Source organism: Drosophila suzukii (genome assembly GCF_043229965.1).
Source record: "Drosophila suzukii chromosome 2 unlocalized genomic scaffold, CBGP_Dsuzu_IsoJpt1.0 scf_2c, whole genome shotgun sequence".
NCBI lineage: Eukaryota > Metazoa > Arthropoda > Insecta > Diptera > Drosophilidae > Drosophila > Drosophila suzukii.
This window is the reverse complement of record NW_027255896.1, coordinates 34131615-34155795: the sequence shown is the minus strand read 5'-3', so window position 1 is coordinate 34155795 and position 24181 is coordinate 34131615. Positions and strand designations below refer to the sequence as shown.

The 24181-nt window shown below is 44.2% G+C and overlaps 2 protein-coding genes across 10 annotated transcripts in view; one reads left to right on the top strand and one right to left on the bottom strand.

The window, feature by feature from the left end:
• The window catches only part of LOC118879131 (uncharacterized), a 922643-nt gene that overhangs the window by 224000 nt on the left and 674462 nt on the right, over window positions 1-24181 (bottom strand). The gene's annotated exons all lie outside the window — the stretch shown is intronic.
• Window positions 10329-13115, top strand: LOC139354003 (uncharacterized). The gene is made up of 2 exons (XM_070998211.1): window positions 10329-11367; window positions 11401-13115. The coding sequence occupies exons 1-2, from the start codon at window positions 10524-10526 to the stop codon at window positions 12984-12986; spliced, it is 2430 nt and encodes an 809-aa protein (XP_070854312.1). The 5' UTR covers window positions 10329-10523; the 3' UTR covers window positions 12987-13115.

Sequence of the window (24181 nt, the reverse complement as noted above, 5' to 3'; positions counted from 1 at the left end):
CCGGACAGACAGACGGACAGACGGACAGACGGACAGACGGACAGACGGTCATGGCTAGATCGACTCGGCTAGTGATCCTGATCAAGAATATATATACTTTATGGGGTCGGAAACGCTTCCTTCTGCCTGTTACATACTTTCCGACGAATCTAGTATACCCTTTAATAAAAAACAAGTAGTTAAAGAAAATTTACCTAACAAAATAATAATCAACAATAGAAATAGAATTATTCACAAAGATAATATAAAATTCTAAAAATTTATATGTTACTTCTTTTTCCTTTTCCAGAAAATGTTTTATCAGGTGCTCATACTACACCTTATTTTATTAACAAAATCAGAAATAATAGACTATACAAGTCACGAGTATCTTTTATTCAAGGACAATAAAGACGTATTGACGTACGATTCATACGCAGAATTATTCCACGTAACTAACTTAAGTTTTTATAAAGAAATAATAAAATTGGAATCAGATAATATAAAAAGGGATACTTATAAAAGGTCACAATGGGAAATTAAATATGACATAGAAGTAATCGAATTAATTTTATCCCAATTAATATCAACTAGGTCAAAAAGGGGGATAAATGAGATAGGCACTGTGTGGAAATGGTTAGCTGGAACTCCGGATCATGATGATTTTATTAAAATACAGAATAAAATCGATGAATTAATTGAAAATAATAATAAGCAATTTATTATCAATTCCAAACTGTTTAAAGAAATAGAATCTCTTTCTGATGATTTTAAAAATGTTTTTATTGATCAAGATTTACCACTGCGAAAACATCGCTTACGATTATTAACATTTGATCTGCAAAATTTAATTGACACAATCACACTAGCAAAAATTGACGTTTTTAATACCAAAATATTAAACAATGATGACATTATGGAAATATTAAAACATGAACAAAAACCAGTAATTATCGCTGACTTAATGGACATCTCTGTTTTTAAAATCGCACTGCATAAAGAACTTGTAATAATTTATATAAAATACCCAATAATAAAAAACAGCTGCGAAATATATTACGCTAGAGCGATTTCCCAAATCGATGGGAAACTAGTATTAAGCAATCAAGTCGCAAAATGCGCAAATATGTTTTATGAAATGTCTAACTTTAAGAACGAACCTTTTAATAATTATTGCACTTTAAATAATGAAAAAACTTGATTTACCCGCTTATTAAATGGCGAGAAATCCACTTGTAAAAAAATAAGAGAGAAAAATAAAAAAATAGACATCATACAAGATGGTGCCATTCTTATAAATGGTAACAATATTGTGAACAACTCTCATTTAAACGGTTCATTTTTGATAACATTTAATGGTACAACCGAAATTAATAATATTTCTTACACCAATTTGGAAAACAAAATTCTTTACTACTTAACTACGAACCACTTCAAAAATTATGAAATATCCGATTACATATTATCAAATAACTCAGAACTTTCTTTAGATAATATAAACATTTTAAGTCCTTTCATTAAAATTAATAATACCAAAATATCACTTACCTTTATATTATTAATTTTAATCATTATATATTTGATTTTTTTACTTATTATAAAATACAAAAATGTCATATTATTTGTAACCAAAAAACAACGGCCAGAACCAGAAAAATCTTTTAACCAAGAAAATTTTTTAACAGAATTAAGAGATCAATTAAATGAATTTCATATTGAATCGGGACGATCCATTTTAGAAGGGGGAGAGTTATCCAACCCGTGAAACGGTTCCACTTATGGAATTTATAAACAAATTTTTGAATTCAATCTCAGCTATGTTACCCTTGCCTTAAGCGACATTGCCTTTGTTTAAAGATTCTGCCTTTGCCTTTGCCATTCACTTCGAGGGCCGCGCTTGACCGTCCTGCTAAGATAAATAAACCAATCGTAAAGTAAACACAAGCTTCCGTTCGAAGCCCAAACTTTTCCGTTCAAAGCCCACAGTATTGCGTTCTAAGTTCAGAACATGTTGCGTTCCGATTTTCAATCAAATTGCATCGGTCAGCATAATTTCTTTTCACAATGAGATGCGACAGTTTCAGCATAAGCTTTTATTTTAAACAAAAATTAAAGTTCTGGAAGCTTAAGAAAAGGCCGAGGTTCATTGGATAATTTTTTAGAATTAAGATTCAGTCCTATTTTATCCGAGACCGCGATCGGTTCACAATAAATAAAAAGTGTCTTGTATTAATTCAGTTTAAGAATAAAGGTTTATCACCCAAGTTTTAAAAATTAAAAAATAAATTTTTTTAATTCATCTATTAACGGAGAATTTAATTTGTATGTGTGTGTATGTAAATAGTTGCCGGCCGAACTTAGCGGCAAAGAAAAAAGCCCTGCCGGCGCTCAGAGAGAGCAAAGTGCGCGGCTAACTTATTCTATTGAATAATGAACCCTTTATCCATTTGTCCCATTGACGGGCAAAAACCTTTAAAGATCTGTACATCTTTATTTATCTCTTTCAAAGAATATGAATATGAATATGTCCCACAAAAAACTTTTCCGTTTTCAGTCCAATGCTCTCAAACCAAAGTAGTTAGGACAAGCCTTGACACTAGAGCCAGAAAACGACATACATACATACATACATACATACATTTAAGTATTTATGCATGTGTGTGGACGTAAAAAATTGCAATCTAATATCCGCGGCAAATAGAATTCTTTCAAACAAAGCTATTCAACCAAATATTTTGAAATACAGAATGTGCCTTAAAATTGTGTATGTTTAGCAAGCATACATAAATATAAAGGTTCTTTGTCTATTTTATGTGTTGCTTTCTCATTCTTGGCGCTGCAGCGCGCTGGCTGAAACAAAAGCAGAGCCGAGAAATGAGAGCAAGGGAGAGAGAACAAAGTGCGCGGCTAACTTATTTTAAAGTTTGTTATCTGAGTAATGGGTATCTGATAGTCGAGGTACTCGACTATAGCGTTCTTCCTTGTTTTTTTATTTTATTTATTTCTTTGTTTAGAAATTATGTTTCTTAGACAATCAATTCATTTCTCATTACTTAGAACATTATCTTGAAAAAGTTTTGTTTTCAATTTATATACATTTATTTCAAGATTTTGCAATATATATTTTTATTATAATTATCATGATGTTGTGCGTGTGCATTTAGATCTTATCTAGATCGTTTTCTTGGCTAATGGCCCTTTTTGTTATACACCTATTGTGTAATAGGTATGCTTTATAAAGTATATATCCGCACAAAATTATGACAATTATCAATAACAATATATTTGTTAAATGGGGATCGATATTTTTCGATTCTATTTTATTAATCACGTTTGCAGTGGAGTCCACTGTTTTCGATCGATCAATTCCATTGTGTTCATATAACTTATCTCATTACTTGTGTCGAATTTACTTATACCATTACTATTCATTAGTTTTTTATTTCTTATTTTTAGGTCTTTCTTTTTTTTGTTTAATTTTTTTTAATTTAAGTTTTGATTTTTTTTTTTATTGAGAAAAAAAAATTACAGTTCTCTGCCTATTTGTTCGTATAGCCTCAATTCGTATTCCGCTCAATTCTACAAATTTGAATTATAATAACATATATTAACTTAAATTTGTTTTGATCATTAATTTTATTTAAATCCGCTTTTTTTCAGACCCTCTATTGCATCAGCTGGACGTCGCCGTGGTTGGCACGCTGATGCTCCATCGACGGCGTAGGGGTTTTGGCGTGCCCCCCACACTTGTAGTTTCCGCTGCTGCTGTCCGGGTCCTCTGGGCTCAGGCGGTACCGGTGCCGGTCGTCGCACATGTTTTTTCTTTCGGTTTTTCTCCGGAGGTCATTTCGCAGTGGGTGCTTTCTAGCGGTCCAGGGCAGTCCTTCGGGCACGTTTTCTCTCTTTTGGGGAGAGGCTTCGGGAGAGGAGGTGCTATTTTTGAATTTATAACTTTTATGGCCGAGTGAGCTGGAGTTAGTGGCTTTTTTTGATCGATACTTGATTTTAAACAATCAAGTTCATTTTGTTGTTTTTGGGCAGTTGCCAGGGGGGTGGTGGCTGTTTCTTAAATAATAGCCACTTTACGTGCTTCACGCCCCCGCGTTTAACCATAACTCCATCTCTACTCACTCAGTTTTTTTCAGTGGCCTCCAGATAATTTTTGTTCCTCCAGTCCGATTTCCGCCAGCTCATCAGTTTTTTTCAATTTACTGGGTTGTCCTTCGTCCTGCGATCTTCTGATGTCCTTTCACGGTTGCCATGTGACAGTTATTATCCCAATTTGAATATGTTGTTTCAATTTAGAGTTGCACGTCAACCTTTTGCTTAGAGTTCTCTTTATTCAATGAATTCTTAAGACTATTACAATTCTTCGTACAGCTACTGAGAGTGTAGCTGCGCCGCCAGAGACGCCGGCAGAGCAGCGTGCCCAGCTCCCGCTCGATGACAAGTATCGGTTGCTTGTCACTGTACATAAAGGCAAGTCTATTTATGATCGCATCGAAATTCAATATAGTGCCGAACGAGGATAGCTCGGCATCAGCAGGGCCTCTTATTTTACTCCTAATTATTATAACCGCTTCATAGTGGCGGGAGCAGCCATTAAATCGTCTAAATATATGATAGGCGGCTACAGCCGATTGTTGCCAAGACACATACGACTCCTGTGTTCCCGCAAACTCTGGTAAGTATTTAACGGCGTCCAAGGGTTCGTTACATGGTGTATCATCCCTTATTCTTATGGCCACATATGTCTTTATTTGAGGAGCCTGATGTGGGACTGTCACAACATTTACTGCCGCTATTTGCCCGGCCAACTCCTCGATTCGCTCCTGCTCTTTTTGGAGGTTTTGGGCGGCCTGTTCCGCCAGGGTATATTGACAGCGGCCTGGATCACGGTCCTAAGCTGATTAGGATGGATGACTATCAGGACAAGCTCAAAAGCATGTGTACGGGAGTAAAGACTTGGATCTGTGCTTGGGACCCTGAAACAACCGACAAGTCAAGCGAATATCGTGCTTTAGGCGAGGCTGGACCGAATAGAGCACGTCAAAGTCATTAATTCAAGGTCATGTAAACAGTTTTTTTCGATTTTTGTGGTGTGGTGCAATATAAATTCCTTCTACACCGCCAAAAAATTAATAAGGAATATTATTTCGTCTAAAAGACCAGAATTATATGCCAACAACTATTGGTTTTTGCATCACAATAATGTATATGACAAAGTCCTCCGATTTTTTTTTAATTTTCTTCGAAGTTTTTGCTGAAATCATTATACCCTCTGCAAGGGTATAAATTCTTACACCGTTCATTCGATCAATATGTTTTGCTTTGAATTTTTTTCAAATCTTTACCATGTTTTAAAGTATTTTAAACAAGAAAGGAAGCTAGCTTCGGCAAGCCGAAGTTTCAATACCTTTGCAGGTCGTTCCCGTAAGAGCATTTTATGTACAGAGCTTCCGATTTTTATAAATCTAAAAAATGATTACATAAATAATATGATAATGTATTATTGCATTATTTTTACATTAATTATTTAATGGCAGCTATATGATGAACTCGTCCGATTTTATTAAATTTTGTTCGACATATTTAATGGTATTTCCAAGAGTAAAAGTTAATATGTAAAAAAACATCGACGATTCAATTTTGTTTTCATTTTTTTAAAGATATTTGTTGATTATTCCTATAGGATATAGTTGTCCGATCCAGCTCGCTTAAAACTGATAGACTAGTTTTCGTAGAAATGGACAAACATGACTAGAACGACTCGTTTAGTGATGCTGATCAAGAATAAATATACTTTATGACGTCGGAAACGTCTCGGTCACTGCGTTGCAAGCTTCTGACTGAAATCAATATACCTTCTGTAAGGGTATAAAATTAGGGCCCCAGGTAACGATAGCAAGGAAACAGAGCAAGGAAAAAACCAGAGAAAACGCTATAGTCGACGGCCTCTACTATCAGATACTCGCTTGCTAACCAAAAACACCACCTTGGGTTCATTCCTATTGGCTGTTTACGAGATTTCACTTATAATGAATATAACTCCATCCCTCTCGCACTTCCTTGAGTTAGTCTATTACTTAGTATTGTTTGGTTAAAACTTTTTATTGAAATCAAAAAATTAAATAATTTTTGGGATGTATTGATAATAGGAACAAAACAAAGCGTGAGTAGCGATTGTGGGCGTTAAAATGGGCGTGGCAGCCTGCTGAAACAAACCGAGAATCTAGATGCCAAATCCCAACATTCTAGCTATTAAAGTTTCCGAAATCTCAGCGTTCATACGGACATGGCTAGATCGATTCGCCTGGTGATGCCGATCAAGAATATATATACTCTATGTGGTCTGAAGCTCTTGCTTGTTATAACCTTTCGACGAATCTTGGTATACAAATACAAATATACAAATTCAATAATTGAAAATCTATGCAAATATTTAAATATTAAAAACATTTATTCTATTGCACACCAATTTCCCCCTCTATGGCGCATGACTATTGTCCATATAAACTAGTTTTTGTGTTACCATCAAGTTAACCGTACAATTTTAATAGCGTTGTCGACGGTCGAACATTGTAATCGATAGGTAGACTAAGTATTGTAAGAGAAATCTAGTATTTGTTAATTTATCCGATCTCGTATGGATTTCTTGGCCCTTGAAGTGCGGGCCTACTAATATCGGTTTAATGGATGCCGCCATAAATTGTGCTTCTCATTGTCTTGTGAATCGTAGGAGGGCACACTGCGGTAAGATTAAGTTAGTTTGAAATGTATGAGGCTGATTTGAATTGTTAACAGAATAAAACGATCGCCCCCGAGCGTTTGCCACGAGCGCCACCAGGCGCACGCCGCCCTTAAAGTTCACCCTCTCTTCGGACCTACGCGTGTGGGGTAGTCGTTAACAAGGCAACTCCATATGATGCAAGACAACTCCTTTTATTCGCAGTCCTAGGGAGACTGTAAGGGCAACTTGCGCTGGAGGACGGCTTGACGACCAGCTAGAGAGTTGCCAGGAGCAATTCCCGTACCAGTAGAGGAGTCGCAGGCAGCGACATAGACGGGCGCAGACAGCGCCGAACACTGGGTACGGACGGAGTCGCAGTCAGCGACAGGGAGACGCAGGCCGCGTCAGTTAAGGAGACCGCAGACAGCGGTCAGGAGGCGCAAGGAGCGCCAAGCACGGGGTCCGCAGACAGCGGGCATGAGACGCAAGGAGCTTCAAGCATCGCCTGCCGCAGCCAGCGGCCAGAAGGCACAGGTGCCGCCATTTTGGAGAGCGCTGAGGCAGCGCCGTATTTGGACCTGTTAGGATGCAGCATTCCCCGAAGAGGAGCTCGCGGCTGAGAGGAGGGGAAGCCACCCCTACAGCAACGCGAGCGGATCAGCAGCCAGTGAGTAGTGGAGCAGAAAACCGGCCGCGAGTGACCATAACCTCGGCGGCGGCCATTTCTAGCCCAGCCACTACGGTGACTACAGTAGCGTCCCAACCGAGGAGTACTGCTGTCACAGCTGCGGGATCAGAGCCGGAGACGAACCAGTCCCTCACGTCGGACCTTTTGAAAAGGATTGCGGCGTTGGAGGAGGAGCTAAAGCAGGTTAAAGCCCTGAACAGTGTGAGCACCGCCAATTGCGCGCCAATCGCAGTTGGCCTAAGCGGAGATGGCGCCATCAGTGGAGCGTCGGGGCGGCCGCCATCTTGGAGCGGACCGCCATTAGCCACATCTAACGGTGAGGCCTCAACTAACGGGGTCGGGTCGGTCCCACATAGCGGTGTCGGTGCGAGCAGTGCGGCCTGCACGCTGCCGCCATCTTGGAGTGGACCGCCATTGCTAACGACTAGCAATCATTTTGTGGAGCCACTGTGTGCTACAAGTGTTGCGCAGACAGCGCATGGATTCGTGCTACCGGGCGGGAGCACCCACAACGTGGCAACAGCATCGCCATTTGTTGGGTCCTACGCCCCGATAACGCCGAATGAATCCCAAAGAGTGTACGGGCCAAGGAAGCTTCCGGACCTGCCTGTATTTGGAGGGCAGCCCGAGGAGTGGCCGATCTTTAACTGTGCGTTTGTGGAGACGACCCAAGCATACAACTGCACAGACTTGGAGAACAACCAGAGGTTGTTGAAGGCGCTGAAGGATGAAGCACGCGAGACAGTGAAGTCGCTGTTGATTCACCCTGGGAACGTCAGCGCCGTGATGGAGCAGCTGCGCTTCAGGTTCGGCCGACCGGAGCAGCTTATACGCAGCCAGCTGAACAGCGTGCGAGAGGTGCCGCCGATTTCGGAGCAGCACCTGGCGAGGATCGTTCCCTTCGCAACCCGAGTGAGTAACCTCACGGCCTTCTTGCAGTCAGCGAAGGCGGAGCAGCACCTGCGGAACCCAACGCTAATGGAGGAGCTTGTGGCAAAGCTTCCTACGAGCAAGCGAGTAGACTGGGCCAGGCACGCTGCATCGATCGAGCCCTTTCCCACTGTGGCGCACTTCAGCGTGTGGCTGCAGGAGTACGCAAACGTCGTGTGTACGGTTTTGGACGTCGAGGGAAAGGAGCCGAGGCGTCGAGTTCTACATGCGAGCGTCGACCAGAACGGATGCGATCAACAGGATGATCGGCATGGAGGTTGTCCAATTTGTGGAGGGCAACATGCTGCGACGAGCTGCAGGGAGTTCATTGGAGCATGGTGAGGAGGCACCGGCTCTGCTTCACATGCTTACGGAGTGGACATACGACCAGAACCTGCGATGTACATGGCGAGTGCCAGATCAACGGATGCCGCAGATTGCATCACCGTCTGCTACATGGTGCGGACGAGGAGCAAAGATGGCCGGCGCAGCGAGGTGGCTTCAGGAGCCACAACGGAGGAAACCAGCAGTCAGCAGTTTCCAGACGCGGCCCTGACAGGAGGTCTTCGCCACGAGGTGGTTACAGGGACCACGAGGGGAGCCTACAGTCGGCTGTCCCCAGAAACAGCCTGGAGATAAGGGCCCCGCAGCCAGCGGAGGCGCCCGTGCAGAGGAACTTAAACTGCGTTGACGCCGAGGGAGGCCGACTTTTGTTCCGTATACTGCCAGTAACGCTGTACGGAGCTGGTCGCTAGGTGGATACATACGCGCTCTTGGATGAAGGATCCTCCGTCACGATGATCGATGACGAGCTACGGAGGAATCTGGGAGTGCGAGGCGTACATCGACAGCTGAATATACAATGGTTTGGAGGAAGGGCCAGCAGAGAGCCCAGCAACGTGGTGAGCCTAGAGATAAGTGGAGCTGGGAAGCCCACTCGCCACGCTTTAGGGAACGTGTACTCCGTTTCGAGCCTGAGTCTGCCAATGCAGACGTTAGGTCGACGAGATGTCCAGGGCGTGCATAAGGATGCGCGTCTGCCGATGAAGCCCTACATCAACGTGGTGCCTAAGTTGCTCATCGGACTGGACCATGGACATTTGGGATTGCCACTTAGGACGAGGCGGTTTGCCAGAGAGGGACCGTATGCGGCCGCAACCGAGCTTGGATGGGTTGTGTTTGGGCCAGTAAGTGGGCAATCGACTACGCCGTCACCGAGGTCCTGCCTTCTAGCCGTGTCAATGGATGATACGATGGAAAAGATGGTGGAGGACTACTTTGAGATGGAAAGCTTTGGTGTGAAGCTCGCGCCACAGGTCGCGGGCACAAAGGATCCTCGAAGATACCACGGTGAAAGTGGGGCGTCGCTACCAGACGGGATTACTCTGGAAGGACGACTACGCTGTGCTGCCACGGAGCTATGAGATGGCGCACAGACGGCTGATCAATGTGGAGAAGAAGTTGAAGCGCAACGGGCAGTTGGCGCTGGAATACGATCGTATCATCAAGGATTACGTATCCAAAGGATATGCGAGGAAGCTGCAGCAGGATGAGGTCACGGTGACGAGCGACCGGCAATGGTATTTGCCACATTTTGGTGTCGAAAACCCGAACAAGCCCGGTAAGGTCCGGCTTGTGTTCGATGCTGCAGCCAAGGTTGGAGGAACCTCGCTAAATTCGGCGCTGGACAAGGGGCCTCAGCATTACAAGCCCTTGCCAGCCGTGCTCTTCCACTTCAGGGAAGGAGCAGTCGGAGTCTGCGGTGACATCAAGGAGATGTTCCACCAAGTGCTGATCCGACCCGAGGATCGATGTTCCCAACGATTCCTTTGGAGAGATGGCAACGACGATCGAGACCCGGATGTGTACGAGATGAACGTAATGACCTTTGGAGCAGCCTGCTCGCCGAGCGCTGCGCATTACGTAAAGACGGTGAATGCCCTGAAGTTTCGGGATTCGGACCCGAGGGCAGTCAAGGCCATCATCGACTACCACTAAGTCGATGACTATGTGGACAGTTTCGCTACAGAGAGCGAAGCTATAAGTGTATCTACCCGAGTGAAGGAGATACATGCGGAGGCTGGATTCGAGTTATGCCAGTTTTCATCCAGCTCACCCATCGTGGAAGCGGCTTTGGGACCACCCGGACAAGTCAAGAGCGTCGGATGGGGTGAGGCTGAGCAGAAGATCCTTGGAATGCGCTGGCAGGTAGCCACGGACGACTTCAGATTCAACGTGGAGTATCACCGAGTGCCAAGTAGCGTTCTAAGTGGAGATCGAGTCCCTACAAAGAGGGAGTATTTGAGCCTGCTGATGTCAACGTTCGACCCATTGGGATTCCTGTGCTGCCTGATGATTACAGCGAAGTTGTTGTTGAGAGAGATCTGGAGGCAGAAGATCCAGTGCGACGAACCACTGCCGGAGGAGATAGGCAGAGCCTTTGCGGCCTGGCGCAGGGAGATGGACGCCGTGGGACAGTTCCGATGCCCTCGTCACTATTTCGGGCATGGAGCAGTCCGGACCGTCGAGTTGCACGTGTTCGTGGATGCAAGTCAATCTGCATTCGCGGCGGTGGCCTATTGGAGGGTCACGTACGAGGATGACAACGTGATGGTTAGCTTCGTGTGCGCAAAGACGAAGTGCGCGCCGATGAGAACGATGTCGATCCCAACGTTGGAGCTGCAGGCAGCGGTTCTTGGAACCAGACTGATGAACACTGTCCAGGAGGAGCACAGTGTGGACATCAGCGAGACGGTGTTGTGGACGGACTCAAAGACGGTGCTGAGATGGTTCGGCAGCACCCACCGCCGGTACAAGCAGTTTGTTGGCAACCGAGTGGCGGAGATTTTGGAGTCGTCGAAGGTTTCCCAGTGGAGGTGGGTACCTACAGCTGACAACGCAGCGGATGATGCGACGCGGTCGCAGAATAAGGCGGACCTTAGCCTGGAATCACGTTGGCTAAGTGGACCCGCATTTTTGAGGCAGCCAGCGAGCGGCTGGCCGGCGCCTGAGGAGGGAACTAAGCGTGTTCCAGATGCGCCTGAGGAGGGAACTAAGCGTGTTCCAGATGCGCCTGATGAAGAGGAGATGCCCGGTGAGTTTGCATTGGTGGCCGCGGATGAATTTGCCATTCCGTTCCAGAGATTCTCGAGCTTCAGTCGCCTGGTGAGGACCACAGCATGGGTCTTGAGGTTTGCGCGTTGGTGTCGCAAGCAGAGAAGCAAGATCGAGGAGTACGGACTCACTGCATCGGAGTGTGAGGCCGCGGAGAACCTGTTAGTCAGACAGGCCCAGTTGGAGTCGTTCCCCGACGAGATGAGGTCGGCGGAATGCGGAAAGGACGTCGCCAGCTCGAGTGAGATTCGAGGTCTGGCGCCTTACGTGGATGAACATGGAGTTCTGCGAGTTTATGGCAGAGTTGATGCCGCGCTGTGCATGCCGTACAGTGCGAGGAGGCCCGTAATACTGTCACACAGGCACAGTCTTACGGAATTGATTGTGAGGCACTTTCATGCCCAGATGAAGCATCAAAACGTGGATGCGACGATTGCTCAGATTCGGACGAGATTCTGGGTCACGAAGATGAGACGAGTGCTGAAGGAAGTAATCTCGTCGTGCAACGAGTGCAAGTTGCAGCGAACGCGGCCGATGCCGCCGATAATGGGACCCCTACCAGAGGATCGACTGGAAGCGGGAGGATGGCCATTCAAGTACACCGGATTGGACTACTTTGGGCCACTGCTGGTGACTGTATCCCGTCACAGAGAGAAGCGTTGGGTCGCCTTGTTCACATGCTTGACGACAAGGGCGATTCATCTGGAGTTGGCTCATGACCTGTCGACGGATTCCTGCATAATAGCGATCAGGAACTTCGTCTGCCGTAGAGGACCAGTACATAGACTGCGGAGTGATAACGGCAAGAACTTCGTGGGAGCTGACAGGGAGGCCAAGCGATTTGGAGACGTGTTCGAGACGGAGAGGATACAGAGTGAGTTGTCCAGCAGAAGCATTGAATGGGATTTCAATTGCCCATCGAACCCGTCTGAGGGCGGAGTATGGGAGCGGATGGTGCAGTGCGTCAAACGAGTGCTGCGTCATACCCTGAAGGAAGTCGCGCCGAGGGATCATGTGTTGGAGAGTTTCCTGATCGAGGTGGAGAATGTAGTCAACTCGCGTCCGCTCACCCACTTGCCGGTGGATGCGGACCAAGAGGCGCCGTTGACGCCAAATGATCTGCTCAAGGGAGCAGCTAACCTGCCGAATACGCCTGGATTGGATGCAGAGCTGCCCAAGGAGGGTTCTACGCGAAAGCAGTGGAGGATTGCTCGCATGCTGCGAGACCGTTTCTGGAGGAGGTGGGTCCTGGAGTACCTGCCTACGCTTGTGCGCCGCGAGAAGTGGTGCCGGAGAACGGAGCCCATTCGCCAGGGCGATATGGTCTTCGTCTGCGATCCTGCCTTGCCCAGACGAGAGTGGCGCAAGGGAATCGTGGAGGAGGTCTACAGCGGAGCTGATGGAGTCGTCAGACGCGCTACTGTGCGCGTGAACGACAATGGCCTATCTCGGACAATGTTGCGGCCCGTTTCAAAACTAGCAGTTTTGGATTTGAGTGAAGCGGTTCTTCACGGGGTCGGGGATGTCGACGGTCGAACATTGTAATCGATAGGTAGACTAAGTATTGTAAGAGAAATCTAGTATTTGTTAATTTATCCGATCTCGTATGGATTTCTTGGCCCTTGAAGTGCGGGCCTACTAATATCGGTTTAATGGATGCCGCCATAAATTGTGCTTCTCATTGTCTTGTGAATCGTAGGAGGGCACACTGCTGTAAGATTAAGTTAATTTGAAATGTATGAGGCTGATTTGAATTGTTAACAGAATAAAACGATCGCCCCCGAGCGACTGCCACGAGCGCCACCAGGCGCACGCCGCCCTTAAAGTTCACCCTCTCTTCGGACCTACGCGTGTGGGGTAGTCGTTAACAAGGCATCTCCATATGATGCAAGACAAGCGTATATAGAGTAGAACCATTACATTTAATCTAAGTTCAGACTAAAACAAGCCTATATAAGAGGCAAACTAGAACGCTTTAGTCAAGTACCTCGACTATCAAAGCTAAAGGGACCAAAGGGAAATGGAGAAACGCAAGCAGCAAAGCCCACAGGTTTGGACGGCTTTAAGGCGTTTGAGTGGGCGTGGCAAGAATATATATACTTTATTGGGTCGAATACGCTTCCTTCTACCTTTTACATATAATATGTTTATGCTAAGGGTTTCCTAATTTCTTAAAAGCGTGAAATAAATTTTGCACCTCTTTATGCGACACGGCCGAATTCATGCATTTATCTAATCTTAACCGACAAAGATGCCGGACCGGGGAAAAAAAGGTGTGACCGATTGCTGAGCCGGGTTCTATTCTGTTTGCATGTAATTTACCTGATAGTATTAAAGAAAAAGTGATTGGAAACAAGTATAACATTTTTTTTTACCGTCAAAATATTATCAAAATATCAATGCCGCTGAATGAAAAAACAACTTGTTAAAAGTAAGGCGTATTTATGTATTTATATCGATCTGGCAACTCCGATAATTATACAGAGTTACCAGAGTTTAACTGTTGCAATTTCACGCTTTAAGCCTAGTACTTACATCGACGAAAACCATCGACGAGCTAACCAGAGCAGTGAGCGAGAGGCAAATATGCGGCTAACGCTTTTCGTCGGGTATGTTTTTCAGCGCGGTACTCAGATGAGCTAAGAAAATACCAGAAAAAAACAAGGAAGAACGCTATAGCGAGTACCCCGACTATCAGATACCCGTTACTCAGCTATAGGGACCAAAGGGAATTGGAGATATGCAAGCAGCAAAGCGAGATTAAAATGCGCCACCTACTGGCGGTAGACAGATTTAAGCCTTATGGGCGTTAGAGTGGACGTGGCAAATTTTTTTTTGGATCAATCGATAGGTATTGACGAGACCAATACATTTCAAATTATTTATCTAGCATGAAAATTGTGGGCGTCACAAATTTGGGCGGTTTGTGGGCGTTAAAGTGGGCGTGGCAAACTTTTTTCTGGGTCAATCGATAGGTTTTGATGAGAACAATACATTTAAAATATATAGAGTTAAAATTTTTATTCTATCATTGTAGGAGCCACAGTTTTGGGCGGTTTGTGGGCGTTAATGTGGGCGTGGCACATTCTGAAACAAACTTGCGCTGCGTAAGTAGCTCAGAAATCAGCACGACAAATGTCAATAGCCTAGCTCTTATAGTTTCCGAGATCTCAGCGTTCATCCGGACGGACAGACAGACGGACAGACGGACATGGCTAGATCGACTCGGCTAGTGATTCTGATCAATATATATACTTTATGGGGTCGGAAACGCTTCCTTCTACCAGTTGCATAATTTTCGACGAATCTAGTGTACCCTTTTACTCTACTTGTAACGGATATAACAATAAAAAACAGAATTTGACCTGCTGGTCAGCCATTAAAAACTGTTTGAATTGTTTGTGTTTTTTGAATTGGCGTTTGTAGGCCTTAACTATAGTTTGATTCGTTGTAAGACACAGTTTAAAACTTCATATAAAAAAAACTTTCATATACAATTTTTGGTTTTGGACGACTTTTTGTTAGGTTGAATACTAGGCCTTATACTACATTCAAAACAGTTTTGTAGTTTTATTAACAGGCATCGAGTCGTCTTAATTCTGGTTTTCAGTGATTGTTGTGTTAATTAAGTGTAAAATACATAAAAATGAGTAATTCCTAATTTGCCTATTTTTCAATTTTGATGGTAAATAAAAAAACAATTTAATACTAATTGTTTTGTTTTCTTTAAATGCTTTTTGAACATTCTTCTAATACTGGGTAAGTTCCAGCTGCGTCTGCTGGCGACGGAAATTTTTATGCCCGTTACTCGTAGAGGAAAAGGGTATATTGTGTTCGGGGAAAAGTAGGTAGAATAAAGCGTCTGCAACCCCATAAAGCATATGTATTCTTGATCAGCATCACTAGCCGAGTCGATCTAGCCATGTTCATCTGTCCGTGTGAACGCTGTGATCTCGGAAACTTTATGAGTAGATTTTTCAGATTTATATTTCTTATTTTCGTACGCAGTGCATGTTAAAAGGCGAACATGCCACTTCCACTCTGACGCCCACAAACCGCCCAACACTGTGGGGCACCAGTTTTCATGATAGAAAAAAATTTGAACTGAAATGAAATGATACCAAACCAACAATAAATTTGTTTACAAAAGTTTTTGTTAGCACAAAATGGACTTGTATACACATACATATTGACTTTGCTGGTTTGTAAGTATGATTCTGAAATGTGTAATCCCTTATTCATTTTGGTAGGCAGATCAATAAGAAATAAACTCACAATTGAACTTTTGGTAATTTTCACGAACCATTTTTAGTTTTCCATGATACTTGGGTGCTGTTGAGTAAAACTTATGCGAATACGCAGCGACTTCGCGTATAACGGCACTGCGGGAAAAGAGAATCTGAAGAATTTGAAGAGAGCAACAGAGCGAGCCAGTAGTAGTATGCCGTGAGCGAAGAAACAATGGCACATCGCCGCACTGTGGACCTTAGAGTGGTGCCGTGCGCAGAGGGCTAAAGGTCAAGCGGTAAAACGTCGAACTTTGGACCCTGATGTGGTGCCAGGTGTAGTAGAGACAAGGAGAGGCCGAGGATTAATGATACCAGGAGGTCTATATAAGCGGGCCCAGAGCTGGATGCTCGACCAGCCATCGAAGTTCAGAACGCGAGTGAACAACGTCAAGCAAAGTCAAGGTCAATCAGATACACCCGTGAAAGTCAGCAAGGAGCAAAATCGCTGCGTCGTTCGGGACAGCATAAGTCTTCGAAATGAGACACATGTTGCTGAGGTCTTTAATGCCAAATACACGGCTAAGTTGAGTGGAGACTCGGTCGACTGCTGCGAGGACTGCTTTAGCTACGTCGGAGGTTGCCCGCATAGTTAAGTAGGAATTGTGCAGACGTAGCACCGAAATCATGAGAGCCCGAGACCCAGTTACGCAGGGCAAGGACACCCCAGTGCAAGGGCATCGCAGCACAAAGACATCGCAAAGCAAGTTAATCGCAGCGCAGGGACATCACAGAGAAAGTGTAGCACAGCGCATGGATATCGAAGAGCCAGGACATCGCCGACCGGGGCAACATATCCTCCGTGTAGGGCAGAACCCATGCACACTTTGATACGACTACAACTGTATAAAGGGAAGGCTAGAGTGGAACGTTCTTCTTTCACTGGATGTTCGGTACAGGGACTGCTGGCGGAAAGCGGCAGTTGCCCGAAACATCGAAGGGAACTCAGTGACCGTGTGGAGGGACCGACCGGGATAGAGCAAGGACAGGAGTCTGTGGCTTCGCTCAGTTCAGGGCAAACATTAAAAAGTCACAATCAAAAAAAGTGTCTAATCTTGGGAACAGACGCCTTGCTTCTTCTATATATACTTTTCCCTCCCAATACAAGAGAGCAGCCAGTACACTAAGCTGAGTAACGGGTATCGGAAGGTCGATGGCATCGCCCAAAGCCTCTTCTCTTGTTTTAGTTTTATTATTTGCTCCTTTATGTTGACAAATTTAAAATAAGTTATGACAACTTTTAGATTGCGACTCTAGTAAACATTTACGTTCCTATACATAAAACAAGAGAAAACGTTATAGTCGATGACCTCGACTATTAGATGCCCGTTACTCAGCTTAAGGCAGTGCAAGAGGGTTGGAGATATGTTTAAAGCAACTCTACTTAGCCTATAGCGTCAACTAGCCCCTAGCGGCTTGGTGGCGTAGCAGTGAAAGCAGCTGTTTTGCTGCATGTTTTGTGCAATCCCGATTGAATTGCAAAATGTTGATTAATATTTGGATATAACTTTTTTAATTACTTGTCCGATTTTAATAATTTTTGACAAGTAACAGGCCGGATGAAAAGTCCCCTACCATAGTAAAAAAAATTTTTTTTTCAAAATTCAATTTTATTATTCAACATAGTTGCCTTCGAGGGCGATACAGCGATTATAGCGATTTTCCAACTTTTCGATGCCACTTTTGTAGTACTCTTTCGGTTTATCCTCAAAATAGGCCTCAGTTTCAGCAATCACTTCATCATCGGTCTTAAATTTCTTGCCAGCGAGCATTCTTTTAAGGTCTGCAAACAGGAAATAGTCGCTGGGGGCCAGATCTGGAGAATACGGTGGATGAGGAAGCAATTCGTAGCCCAATTCATAAAGTTTAGCCATCGTTTTTCCAGACTTGTGACATGGTGCATTGTCTTGGTGGAACAGCACTTTTTTCTTCTTCAAATGCGGCCGTTTCTTTGCGATTTCGGCTTTCAACCGCTCCAATAAAGCAATGTAATAGTCGCTGTTGATTGTCTGTCCCTTCTGGAGATAGTCGATGAATATTATTCCATGCGCATCCCAAAAAACAGACGCCATAACCTTTCCAGCCGACTGTTGCGTTTTTCCACGCTTTGGATTGGGTTCGTCGCTTGCTGTCCATTCAGATGATTGACGATTGGACTCTGGAGTGTAGTGATGGAGCCATGTTTCATCCATTGTCACATATCGACGGAAAAATTCGGCTTTATTGCGCTTAAAGATCTCCAAACACTGCTCCGAATCATCAACTCGTTGTTGTTTTTGATCGATTGTGAGCTCGCGCGGCACCCACTTTGCACAGAGCTTTCGCATGCCCAAATATACGCGAATGATATGATGTACACGTTCCTTTGATATCTTCACAATGTCTGCTATCTCGCTTAACTTCATTTTACGGTCATTCAAAATTATTTTATGGATTTTTTTGATGTTTTCGTCGGTAACAGCCTCTTTTGGGCGTCCACTGCGTTCACCGTCTTCAGTGCTCATTTCACCACGTTTAAACTTAGCATACCAATCAATGATGGTTGATGGATGAGTATATGGGTATTAATAACAAGAACAAAATCTCATTTAAATTAATGAAAAATTGTAGAAATGTCGGGTTTTAGTGCTATAGTCGTTTGTGGGCGTTAGAATAAGCCCTGCTCAAACAAATTTGCGCAGCGCAGGTAGACAGCTCTGTACGATGGCTGCTTTTAAGTTTCTGGCCTAGGTCACTTCTAACCATATAAGGTCCAATTGGCTTTTCCAAAATAAGTTCGGACTTTTATCGATAAAAGCTTTATATGGATTTACGATTAATCAAAAACTTACTTCAGCAGAAAAATGAAAAATCCACTTCAGCATCGTAGGATGCTCAGTTTTGAGTGGTACATCACAATATGTTTGCCTAGAGTCTTCGGAGAATTTCGGAAAACGAACAAGAGAAGACCACCATGCACCATGACAATGCAAGGTCTCACTCATCAGCTTAATCCAGCGCCTTTTTGACCGGCCAAAACGTTGAATTGGTGGGTCATCCGCCCATATCATGCTGGTAAAGCATGCTTTCACAATTGGGTTGAGCGCATGCAAAAGTGTAGTAATTTTGCGGGAGAAACTTTGAAAAACCTTATTCGTATTTTCGATATTTGGCCAGAAATATATATGGCATTCCTCTAACTCCAACAGTGTGGCAACTCGTGAGCCAGTTGGCGAAGAAGTGTGAAACGACAGAAGGACAAGCAACATCAGCTACGCAAGAACGAACACTACAACACTCGATCAAATTTAAACACGCGTATATTCGCCCTATTCCTGACAAATCAACTCCTACATACACCTATAAAACGCATTTATATTGGATTATAAGTGACACTGTCTTAAAATGATATAGTTAAATATAAGGTGAAGTAAAGTAAAATAAAAGAGTGACCCAAATTTGGTTTGCTTTTTTGTCATTTCTCTGTCATAAATGTTGTCAAAGTGGTTTTAAAGTGTGGTCTTCATAAATCCTTAATTATGATGACATAGTATCAGAATAACACTCTCACGACTAGAAGAGTAGTTCAATATTTAAAAATTGTACAATACTGTTATTGGTTTCTTCTTACAACTCGTAACCCATCAATTGATCTCATCTTGAAAAGAAGAATTGCTATGCTCTTTTATAAGTAAATGACATATGTTTAGCTTACCTATGTCCTTCTTGGCAAGACCGGGACCTGTTTCACTAAAACGTTCGTTATTTATCTGAACCTAAAAGCTATTTAAAAACGCACCCACCTTTCAAAATTGTTGCTTAAAAATTGATATAGTCAAAGAAACGTACGCGAGGAAGGTGCTATAAACGCTTAAAAGGGTCCAAATAGCTGACACGTGAAAATTCTCGTCCAAAATAGTCCATATTACATTTTCACTATGCTTGCCTGAATGGAAAGCTTATCGGATCGGATCGGAAGATCATTGGCGTCTTCGACCAAAACGATGAAGGCGGAAGGATCCCAAGAAACCAGTGGGGTCTGGGTATATGGACACTTGCGATAGTGGCGTTGAAAGTGCTGGACGAAAACCCAGGTCTGCCACCCGATTGCACAGATGCGGGGTGGTACCAGAGGAACGTAAAGCTGATCGACTGTGAGGGCGAAAGATCGGCAGCGCTTTACAAGGTTGCCAACACCAAGGTCGGCGGGGTCTACCCCGGGGTCAAGCTGACTGTTTTCGAGGCTGCAGACTTCCCGTCTCGACCGAGAGCGAGGGTGTGGCTGCCGTCTGAACCCTCTGAGCCAGGAGTTATCTTAGCCTCCTGATAAGGTTCAACCCAAAGCTTCCGACAGATGGTTGGAAAGAGGTTAAGGTGGATAAAACCGAGAGCGTCACCATGAACGTGCTGATCCTCCTTAACCAGACATGGCTAGAACCCCTTGCAGCGCAGCAGAACCAACTGAACTATGGGTTCGACAAGGTGCAACTCCGCATATACGACACGGACAAACTAGCGGCAGACAACCTGGCTGCCTGGGAGTCATACGAGCCCCCGAGTGATGATAAGATGGAACACGAGGGGGCTAACCATACAGGGAACGTTTTAAATGACTCAGAGCTCACCGAAAGCTTGAAGCAGCTTGTCTTGCAACATATGGAGTTGCCTTGTTAACGACTACCCCACACGCGTAGGTCCGAAGAGAGGGTGAACTTTAAGGGCGGCGTGCGCCTGGTGGCGCTCGTGGCAGTCGTTTTATTCTGTTAACAATTCAAATCAGCCTCATACATTTCAAACTAACTTAATCTTACCGCAGTGTGCCCTCCTACGATTCACAAGACAATGAGAAGCACAATTTATGGCGGCATCCATTAAACCGATATTAGTAGGCCCGCACTTCAAGGGCCAAGAAATCCATACGAGATCGGATAAATTAACAAATACTAGATTTCTCTTACAATACTTAGTCTACCTATCGATTACAATGTTCGACCGTCGACACAGCTTGCAAACAGGGCACGACCCGACCGGGACGCACTGTACTCCAGGACATAGTGGAGGAAGCGGAGGGTACGCAGCACGAGCTCAGCCCTAAAGATGGTGCAGTTTCTGCAGATTAATCTGCACCACAGCAAGGCAGCATCTGCAGCCCTCCTCATCCGTCTGGCAACAGGCAAAATAGACATAATCATCCAAGAGCCATGGATTGTTGGTAACAACATCTGTGGCTTATCAACCCCCCAATACAAGCTATTCTGGTAAAACCAGGACCGGCAATCTTGTCTTATACCACAGTTTAGCAAAGGCGACCTCACCATGGTCAGACTGGCTTACGACCATGACGGGCCAATACCAAACACCATAACATAACAACTCGTACACGCACACTCTTTTAAGGAAGTCATCATAGGAGGGTACGGTAACTTACACCACACGCAACGGGAAAGTACAAGCCCAAACGAAAGGGGTGATTTACTCTGTGACTATCTCCTTCAATCAAAGCTATTTATTTGCAACAAAGGTAATGATCCAATTTTCATCGCCAGAAATGGAGGGAAGTCTTAGACATTCCACTAATATCTGATCCCCTGCTTAACCAGCTTGAAGCGTGGAAAGTGAGGGTCGAACACCATAGAATTTACAATAATTCTAGACTGTATTCCCGCCGAGAACATTACAAATCTAAGACTAACCAACTGGGGTTACTACAAAAAACTCTTTAATAGTAACTAAGTCAAGAACTAGATAACCTAGTCCATACATTCACTGACACCTGCAGTGAAGCCAAAAAAAAAATTGCCCAAGCAGAACGGTCAAAACAAAACACAAAACGCCCTGGTGGAACACATCCCTGGCGAATCTTATAAGCAAACTTCAATAAAGCTAAGTATTAAAACAGCGAAGCTTCCTGGAACATATACCATATGAAGCTAAGCCTATACAAAAAATAAATAAGAACATCGAAGCGAAGAGAATGGGCTAACTTCTACAGTAACATGGAATCCAGACTCAGAAGAATCTTAGCAAAATCTCTAGCAACCATTGGTTACCTAAAAACGAATGCTAACACCTGGACGGAAAACAGCTAGGAAACCCTCGAACTCCTGCTATACACCCATTTCTCTAAAAACACCCAAACAGTGAAGGACCTCTACATAGAGGAGACCGTCACCGATCAGAGCATAGCCAATATCTCAAACCCTGACCTGACCCTTCAAATCCCTCGGCCCAGACCGGTTCTTCCCGGCCCAACTACAACAAGCACCAAACACATCCCTCTCTTGGCTGGCAGCCATCTTCCACGGATGCCTAGCAGTAAACCACATTCCATCCATGTGGATGGACGTTAGTGTAATATTTATACCAAAGGCCGGTAAACCTTCCCACATCACCCCAAAGGACTTCCGCCCGAAAAGTCTCTCTTCCTTCTTGCTGAAGACCCTGGAAAGGCTAATTGACCCTGGTGGCCCAGACTAACTACCAACCCAAGACTACTCTCCAACGCACAACATGCATACCGTAAGGGCAGATCAACAGATAACGCCCTCCACTCCCCAGTATTTTGTATAGGGACGGGTTTCCTTAACAAAAAATAGTCTCTGGCAGCTTTTTTAGACTTAAAAGGAGTCTCAACAACGTCACCCCAACGGCTATCACTGGTGCTCTGACTGAACTGGGCATTGAGCTGCCTATTGTCGGGTCTCATACACACCATGCTTACCAGCAGGGTAATCCTCGACCTTCAACCCTTGGATCTACTTGCCAAAAGCTGGGCGTCAGCAACATCTCATTTCGCCTACCTGATCACTGTTGTGTTTTGCAAGCAGAGTCATGGCAATCCAGGAAGCCATGTCCCTTCGAGATACATAAGAGCATCACGGCACAGACATTTACATCTTTTCGGACAGTCAAGCAGCCGTCAGGGCATCGACTCCTATACAACTAACACAGCAACTATCTCTAAATGCACATCTCTAAACGAGATGGATGTCCACTGTCCATCTGAGAATCAACCTCATTTGTGTGCCTGGACACCGTAATATTGAGGGCAACTGCATACCAGACGAGCTTGCAAGACAAGAGACAATCGCCGATATCTTTCGCGACAAGGTCACGGTGGGTATGCCCATGGCTACCAGTAAGGTCCTCCTTAGGCAGAGATTGTGCACCCTCTCCAACAACCGATAAAACACAACCTCAAACTTTCCTAAAATGGAACAGGGAAGACATTTCCACTCTCATAAATAGGCTGGGACTCAGCAACCCCGACTACTGCCGCAGCTGGAAGCAGACAGTCGAAGAGGAGAGCATTGAATACCTCTCATGCTTCTGCTGAGTGCATAACCTCAAACGCTTTCAAACCCTAGGGAGCTACACACCTCCGAACCTTGCGGACATACAGATCGTAAATATTCCCAAGCTTCTATGTTTCCTTAAAAGAACAAACTGTTTCGAGAAACCTCATAGCCCATGAGCTAGGGAAAAGGATCTGTACAGAGATTACATTGTACTAAGTGGGGGGATTAGTTGTCTCTAATCTCCAACCATACCTACCAAACCTAAATTAATTTACTAATAGCAATAAAATAATCCTTTTGGCGCTGAAAACGTTACGTTAACGTTTGTTTTTAAATTTTATTCGGTTTTGCGTTGCTTGTCATTTTTTTCGGAGCAAATGAATTTGCACGTCCTATCCCTTCGGATTCTCTGTGTAAAAAAGAGTCAGCTTAAAATTGCAATTTTAATTTTAAGCGGATGTGTACAGAGGTATAAAAGAACAAAAAAAAACGTGCGACTAATAAATACAAAAGCACTGAAAACAAGATATCCATTGTATAAATGGGGGGATAGATTGTATTTTTTTTTTCGACATCCCAAGGACAAGTTACCCGCCAAACCGACAGAGGCGCACTGTCGTGTGTCGTACCGCAAAAATTCGCGATTTGATTGACGTGCTGAAAAATATAGATATAGTTCGAGGAGAAAAGGAGAATATAATTCAGTGCTAGAAAATTTAATGTTAATCGTTTTAAGAGAGGCAGAGAGTCAGATTTTAAGGTAATAGGATAAAATTTATTATGGTCAGAATACAATACTTTGAAAAGTTCATGCAAGTCATAGTTAGTACTACAAATATTTAAAATTAGGGAAACGTAGTTTCTTGTTAATCAGTATGGACAGAAAAGTTTAGCTGGCTAACCAAGGTGGGGCTTTCAATTTCACCTCGAGTAAGGTTATAAATAAAGACTGTGCCAAGCACCGTCCTGCGGTTGGCTAGGGAGGGTAAGTTAAATTAATTTTAAGTTATTTACTAGAATAAGAAGGTAAATTTAGATTTGCATTTCAGGCGCCTTAAGACAAGTAGCAAAATTGCCTTCCTTGCAGATTCGATACGATCCGTATGTGGGATTACAGACCGGTGATCCATACTCAAGTATCGGGCAGACAAGCGAAATAAATAAGGTCTTAGGTCTA